Raw genomic sequence first — 8383 nt, 5'->3', positions numbered from 1 at the left:
GATGTGTGTGGAAATGAAGAAGAAGATAACAGAGAAGAATAGTCCAAATCAACGATGAGTTGTTATTAACTGTGTAACGGTATTTAACAGAATACAACAGCCTAACTTCTATTTTTACAACTAAACCCCTGAACTATCGAATATTAACTATTTAGTCCCAGTTTGACCTACTGACCACTCGTAACAATCAGTGATCCATTGAGTCTGGGAGATATATTGGCAGCATCGGAGGTTTAGATCTCGGGTTAGGACATGAAGGTAGTTAGGGTTTTTCAAGAAAAATCAGTTATTGTGAAGACGATGGTTCATGACAAGGCATGGCATGGATGGTCTTGATCCAAGGTTTGTGATGACGATGACCCAGTGGTTCATTGTGATGTGCGGTGATGCAAGAACTAAGAACAATCACAGAGGTGGCTCGTGGTTGTAGTGTGTACTAGGAGTGTTTACGGTCCAGTTCAGCCATCTTATACAAGAACATGTTGGATTTTTTTAGTGTAATTTGAGATTGCGCGTGACATACAATAAGAGTGCACACTTATTTGGATGTCATCGGGACTAACGGGGGATCCAAGGGGGCAGCGCCCCCTTGGCGGGGGTTCGGGGGCAGCGCCCCCGAGAGAAGCGGGGTCCAAGGGGCGGCAGCCCCTGGCGGGGTCCAAGGGGCAGAGCCCCTGGCTGGGGTCGAGCTGCATCAGAAATTAAATTTCGGGCTAAATATGCACTTTTGAAACATGAGGGACTAAAGGTGTTTTTGTTCAAAACAAAAACTGCAGGCAGTTATGGAAAACTGTAAATACGCTCTTTCAAACGCTTTTCAAAACCCTAGACGAATTAGCAGTTCGTCAAATTCCTCAAAATTCTCTCAATCAAATTCTCATACAGAAATCTAGAATCAAATCTGATTTTATCCGATCAAAGATTGGTAGCCACTCCAATTGTTTGATCTGAAAGTGATTACACGACTTCAGATTTATCCAAGCAATTTCGAAATTTTCCAAAAGAACATTGGGCTGAACCGCTATAGTTAGTTGTGGATGACGACAAACCAATCTGGCAAGTTGGGTGAATCGGCACCAGCTGGTTTTTTGAATTTGGCTGTTCAAACAATTTTTTTTCTAAAGCATATGCCTTATAGTATAACTATCTAAACGGTAAAGATGATTCATGATACTGCTACCAAAAAATGAAAAGAAAAAACAAGCTTGTTCAGTTCACCCAAAGGATTCCATGTTCCAAACAAGGCAAACCGCTAAATCGGCACAACTAAACCATGAACCAGGCTGTTTGGATCTCAAACCAACCAACTTGCTTCCCTGATTAAGCCACTCTAACAATGAAAAGCAAAATCTTTATTACTCATGCTTTGTATTTATTTATCTACTACCTTGACATACAACAGTAGTATAGTACCCCCATCAAAAGCATGATTTTCAAACATGATTTTCAAACATGATTTACATTTGTTCTTCACTTCCATTCAACTCAACGGCTCGTAAAAGGTGTCCTTCACAATACCAAGAATCGCGTCTCCAGTAAACCCATCATCCGTTGCATAAAAAAGACTCAATACATTACTCATGTTCAAAAATACGTCTTTACAAGCTCTAGGAACAATGCTTCCTTTTTCTTCCGTGACTAATTTCATAATCTCTTTCCTCATGTTCTTTATCACCGTCGTGATCTCCTTTATAATCTCTTCTTCCCCAGTTGCACTTTCTCCATTCCTCAACTGCAATTCTATAGCATTTAGTTCTTCCTTAATTTCTCTCTGCATTAACATTTAACAAAAAACCCATTATTACTATACTACCTTCTTTTGTTTTTTTAATAAAATAAAATTTACAAGCATATACCATGAAGCTATAGATATCATTCAGAAGCCGACCCATAACGCTCATTTGGTCAAATATGTTATGATACTCAGAGCTTTCGACAATCTCCTCTGACAACTTGGGTCCCACAAAGTACAGAGTGTTCAGTACAATCGGGCCTAATGCAAACGACACGGAAGCATTTTTCATATATTCATCCATTGTTGGTGTATAAGCATCTCTTCTCCATATAGCTTCCGTCAACATACTATTCAACAGATCCAGCCACTGTAGAAAAAAAAAGAAACAAATAAAAAAAATTAGACGGACGCCGTCCTCTTATGTGAAGTAGAAAAGATTGAACATCTTACAATTTGAGTAACATGGCTTGTTACGTCTCGTTCTTGCCACTTGAAACCAGCGTCTCCCATCCAACATATCGCATCTTTTATTGCTGAGAATAGAATTCGAACTGTCTCTGAACAACAATCTTTGTCAACATCTACATTCCATCTGCAGTTTAAAAAACAAAACCCTTTAGAAGTTCAAAATAATTAAGAAAATCAATTATATACATGAATCAAGATTATACTTTTCAACACAGTAAACTAGGTTGATCGATTCGTCGATAGTAGCACCACCATCAATAAAGTCATCAGTTATTGCAGTAAGGATGCTATTTTTAGCCCATGAAAGACGGGCATCCGATAACTCAGGAGCTGGTAGTGTTGCAGCAGCAGTGAAATAACAGTAGGCTGACTTTTCCCTAGCAAACGTGAGCTGGTCCAGTTTTGTCTCTGCTATCCACCTGGCGCCATGTCATCACTTATTTGTTAATCAAATCAAATCCTAAATATAACAAAATTAACTTCAGATACACACCTTTTAAAACCTTTCATTTCTTCTAGGTAAATAGATTGGCAGGAGTTAAAATCTTCAACTGCAAACTTTAGGTAATCCTCGTTGCTGATATTTGATGATCTAGCATCAATCAGGGTAATATATTCAGAGCTATGCATTGCTTAATATTTTAAATATTTACACTTGAAATAAAAGCTCACCGATATGTAGTTTTCAAAATTCTTGTATGGTCCACATCGTAATGATATATATATCGTTTAACGTTTATGCGTTCTATACCGGTATTAAAGGGAACCTTAAGAGCATTCTCCGCCTGATTCAGTTAACCATATATTCAGATCTACATATTAAATAGACATGAAAAAGAGACGCAATTACGAGTCAAAATCAGAACCTCTTTTTGAATAAATGTAGAGAGCCTGTTTGAATCAGTGGATGTTATCCTTCTGAGGAAATCACCCGACTTCAAGATTTGTTCTCCAAAAGATAATTCCTTTGGGTATAAAATCTGTGATGCATTATACACTTCAAGAGCTGCATATTCGTCTTTGAATGCTCCTTCATTAGTAATTTCTTCCAATGGATCTACACAAGTGATGAAGTGAAATATATAACAGAAAGTAGAATAAACAACTTATAATTATATGTCTATTATTTAGGATATACCTGGAGATACTTCATACCCATTGATCCTTAATAACCGAAAGGCTAAAGCACAAGTTACAACATCCATGAATATTTGCTCATCCCTCTCCACCCAACATCTAAATTTGACCAAATGATTTGCATTAATATTTCAGGTGTTTTTATTAGATAAAAGTGAATGCTTTTAATTACCTGTATGTTTCGTCTAAAACATTTTTAATTTCCACACTGAAATGGCGTGCGATTCCTAATCTTTCAAGTGTATCAACCATGGAAAGCCGGATATATAAATCAAGAGGATAAACTGTTGGGACTGAGATTCACCACGTAGATTTGTTAGCTCAATGTAGGATTTCTCCATAAGACATTCATAAATAGCAATGTTTTAAAAACGGCTTTTAAATCATACCCGGCTGGACTCGTTCAACAGGTTCATAAAATACAAATTCATCTAAAAAACTAATCCTGTCACAACTAGAATTTATGTAGTTGATCATGGTGTTTATCTAAAAACAACTATTTTCTTGTAAAATATTATTAAGTATTTTAAGAGCATTTTTATTACTTATAAACAATATTACATTGGACGAGGTGGGTAACAGTTTAAACAATGATGAAATATTGGAATAGAAGTCACTAGGTTAATTACCAGAAATATGGAAGGTTAATTCCATCCTTATGGTGGAATGAAGATGTTAAGACCAAAATAAGGGATAAGCATGATAGTTTTAGGGTTCTTTTAAGGTGCACAGACGAGGATGAGAGAGTAAGGTTGAGGGAGAGATATAAAGTGGCAAGGAGGGAGGCGAAGAAGGCAGTGACAAAAGCAAAGAACATAGCCTATAAGAGGATGTATGAACGCCTACAAACTAAAGAAGGGGAGCATGATATGTTCAAGATTGCTAAAGCTAGGGAGCGTAGAAGACAGGATTTACAAGTAGTGAATTTATAAAAGCAGAGGATGGACGTGTTTTGGTCAAAGAACATGACATTAAGCTAAGGTGGCAGACCTACTTCCACAATCTATTCAACAACCAAAGGGCGCACATCAACAAGAAAGCGAAAACCCAACCACTCAAAAGCGAAAACAAAATAATTGCTATTGTAGGGGTATCACGTAGGGAGAGGTGAAGACAACACTTAGGAAGATGTGAAGGGTATCACGTAGGGAGATCTAAGGCAGTTGGTCCTGGCAACATACTAACAGAGGCATGGAAGTGTTTAGGGGAGGAAGGAGTTCAATGGCTAACTAGTTTGTTCAACCTTATTTTCAGATCTAGGAAAATGCCAGATCAGTGGAGGAGTAGTGTCATAGTGCCTTTATATAAGAACAAGGGAAACGCCCAATGTTGTGGGAATTATAGAGGGATAAAGCTGCTAGGTAATACTATGAAATTATGGGAGAGGGTAATCGAGACTAGAATTAGAAAAGAAACCAAGGTTACGTTAAACCAGTTTGGTTTCATGTCAGGGCGGTCAACTACAATAGCGATACACATCCTAAGAAGATTTATGGAAAAATATAGGGAGAAGAAGCGGGGTCTACATATGGTGTTCATTGACCTTGAAAAAGCATATGATAGTGTACCACGTAGATTAATTTGGGGTAGTTTGGAGGATAGAGGGTTCCTGGGAAGTCTGTTGACATAATTAGGGATATGTATGTTAGATCTGAAACTAGTGTCCGTGCGGTTGTAGGGGATACCGATTTCTTCCCTATTGAGATAGGACTTCACCAAGGGTCTACGTTGAGTCTGTTTCTCTTCACGATAGTGTTGGATGGGTTGTCTAGGTCGATTCAAGAGACAATTCCATGGTGTATGCTTTTCGCAAATGATATTGTGTTAGTGGAGGAGCCTAAACAGAGCATGAATGCGAGGTTAGAGGAGTGGCGAGCAACTTTAGAGGGAAATGTTTAAGAATTAGTCGCTCCAAGACGCAGTACCTTTATTGTAATTTCAGTGGTGTAGGCGATGGCGATGACACTCAAATTACTATTAATGGTCAAGGGGTTCCGCATGTTACTAAGTTCAAGTACTTAGGATCGTTTGTAAGAAGGGGTTGGGAGATAGAAAGCGATGTAGCACATCGCATCCAAACTGGTTGGTATAGGTGGAGAGCAGCCACTGGGGTTTTGTGCGACAAAAGGTTCCCAACTAAATTAAAGGGGAATTTTTATATGGTTGCAATTAGACCTGCTATGTTGTATAGGATAGAGTGTTGGTCCATTAAGAAAGCACAAGAGCACAAGATGGAGGTAGCAAAAATGAGAATGCTAAGGTGGATGTGTGAGCACACAAGGTTAGACCGGATAAGAATTGAGGATTTTAGGGAAAGGGTAGGACTAGCTACTATTTCAGATAAGATAAATGAAGGAAAATTGAGATGGTTTGGGCATGTGAAGAGGATACAGCGCCAGTTAGGGCAGTAGAAGGTTTAACTGTGGAAGGGAGGAGGAGTCGAGGTAGGCCCAAGTTGACTTGGGATGAGCGGATTAGGAAAGATTTGCTAGAGTTACACCTCTCTGAGGACATAGTCTAGGATAGGGGTTTATAAAGACCTAGGATTAAGGTTAAGAACTTTTAGGAGTATATTCATTAGGTCTGAGCATTGAGGTAGATGCTTAGCGTTTCTTTATGGTCTAGGCGGATTTTGCATTGATTGTTTCTTTTTTCATATATGCTTAAGTGGAATCTTGCGATTCGTATTTCACTATGTTACCTATCCACGACTTCTTTTGTTATTTAGTAGCGCTCTGTTTATAGATTTGTTTAGTTTCTCGCTTTTCTACTATATGTCTTTGGTGTTTGGGGTCTCTATGGAAGCATCTTCTCTATACCTAGGGATAGAAGTAAGGTGTGCCTACATCTCACACTCACCAGACTTTACCAATAGCTTTGCTATTTGTAACATTTATTGGGTACGACTGATTGATTGATTGATTAAAATTTAAAAATCAAATTTTAAGATAATGCAAGCCGGTTTGAACCGGTTTACCGCCGGTACATAAGACATAACGTATTTGGGTTTTACCGTCCTTTATCGTATAGGGCCGTATCCGGTTTAACCAGCCGATTCATACCAGTATTTAAAACATTGATAAATAGCTGAGTAAGAAACCCGTACCTGCATTACCAAACTTGTCCAAAAGCGAAGTTAGATAATTAAGACAACCGGTATCTTGACGATTAATAAACGCAGCTGCGGTTGCTGATGGTGAGTTGAAAACAGAACCGTTTTTCATCTGATATTTCTTCACCATATGCCAATCATATAAGTTCCCAAGTCCTTCTGAATTATATGCCAGGTATGCTTCCATCTCATTTGAATGACATCTATATGATTACGATTAGTTAATTACAATCAAAGTTATTTTCTTTGCAATAATCACTAACAAAAATGACCTTTTTAGCTCCAAATCTCTCTCATGTAGCATTAAAGTAAAATCTGTCTGTTTTGAACGTAGGTTTATGTTCAACTGTTGCGCATACTCCAGCATACCGGGAAATATGATGTCAAAACCAAAGGGAGATGGTTGACTTTTGTCCGTAGCTGAAGCAAGATTCGACTCGATAAAACGTAGACCTACAACAAGAGTCGACTATTTAATGAATGAACAATAACACTTGAAAGACAGCAAGCAAAAAAACGCATACCTTTATTAATTTGGTCTTCCCCAACATTCCATCGTTTTAATGCAACAATACATGCTAACGTTGAAGAGAGGGAATCTTTAAGTAACGGATGAGTACGAATGTGATTAACGAGACCCCATGAACCATCATCAAGCTGATTATCAACTAACCAGTTAAGACACTCGGGGAAACAAGGGGATTTGGGTGAGCTAGGAGAAGGGACCATGGCTACCCAGGCCGTGTCGTATGAAGAAACCGAAAGGTCCACATGGTTGAACAGTTTTCGGATTCTTTCTTTTGTTGTATCAATGGCCTGCATAAAAATTCAGTTTATTATTATTATAAATACAAAAATAAGTGACTGCAATAAGTTATACCAGATTGGTGGGATTAGCTTGTCCAACATGAGATGGTGCTGCTCAAACACAAAACTTGAATCAATACAGGAAATAAAGAAGAGCAACATGACATGTAGACAAAGTGCAAAAGGATGCAGATTTGTACCTGTATGAATAGCTGACAGAGCCCATGATCGATACGGTTTGGTAATTGACAAAGGGCCAGTCATGCTTTGTGTAATTGTAATGTTCATTGATGTTTCGTTTACTAAAATTCGTTTATTATTTCCTGCTTCAGTTGGCTGCAAGAAATGACCATTTGAAAAAGAAAAGAAAATCAATATAAGTATTAGATCAGACCAGTTTCTCCGGTAGCAGACGTACGCCGGTTTTTTCCTAGGGGTTTACCTTTTTCAGTGTCAACTGAATTAGAGATATAAGCAAGTGTGTTGAGTTGTTGACTAAATGTCGGATTACAAACCAGTTTACTTCGATATATATAATAAAAAAAACTCATGTTCATATATTATATTATACATAATATTAAAGTAAAATGTTGGTGGGGTTTCCACCAACCCCCAAACTTTTGTATATAGCAATCCTAACCTCCTACCATCTTCTATATTATACTAACTCCTCTAATTTTTAACATATTAAATTTTAACTAATATTCTTTTTTTCAATAGCATTCATTTGCTAATTTTCATTTTAAAAAACTAATTTGTCGTTGTGTTTAAAAATTTTATAAAATATCATTTTGATCCTCTCAAATTTCTAAAGTTTTGAGTTTATTCCTTTCGTTCTTTACTTTTCAAAAACTAAATTTTTACGTATGTATGGGTATAAATTCGAATTGGTCTAAATTTCGATGCTAGTAAGGCGTTAAAGAAGATAATCGTACTTCTTGTCTTTTAGTAATAAGTTCACCAATTTTGTGGAATATTCGGAGGTACATGTCACAACTGACAAGTGTAGGAATATTATTTGAAGCCACCACCCATGTTTTTTGTTTGCATTATTTTAATGTTACATGTGTTAATATATAATTATATACTCATCGAAAATCAGTTTTAATGTTAACTACGTTACG

General features: G+C 37.3%; 1 protein-coding gene across 1 annotated transcript; it reads right to left on the bottom strand.

Moving 5' to 3' along the window:
• Nucleotides 1-1187: 1187 nt before the first annotated feature.
• LOC110917813 (ent-kaurene synthase, chloroplastic) lies at nucleotides 1188-7772 on the bottom strand. Its single transcript, XM_022162258.2, has 15 exons — nucleotides 7702-7772; nucleotides 7460-7595; nucleotides 7333-7370; nucleotides 6977-7268; nucleotides 6725-6905; nucleotides 6447-6655; nucleotides 3513-3633; nucleotides 3342-3439; nucleotides 3070-3260; nucleotides 2876-2988; nucleotides 2697-2795; nucleotides 2407-2622; nucleotides 2186-2327; nucleotides 1857-2102; nucleotides 1188-1771 (listed from the first exon to the last, which is right to left on the bottom strand). The coding sequence occupies exons 2-15, from the start codon at nucleotides 7545-7547 to the stop codon at nucleotides 1481-1483; spliced, it is 2325 nt and encodes a 774-aa protein (XP_022017950.1). The 5' UTR covers nucleotides 7548-7595; nucleotides 7702-7772; the 3' UTR covers nucleotides 1188-1480.
• Nucleotides 7773-8383: the final 611 nt, after the last annotated feature.

Source organism: Helianthus annuus, chromosome 16 (assembly GCF_002127325.2).
Source record: "Helianthus annuus cultivar XRQ/B chromosome 16, HanXRQr2.0-SUNRISE, whole genome shotgun sequence".
NCBI lineage: Eukaryota > Viridiplantae > Streptophyta > Magnoliopsida > Asterales > Asteraceae > Helianthus > Helianthus annuus.
The sequence above is the reverse complement of the archived record's forward strand: the minus strand, read 5'-3'. Positions and strand labels throughout refer to the sequence as shown.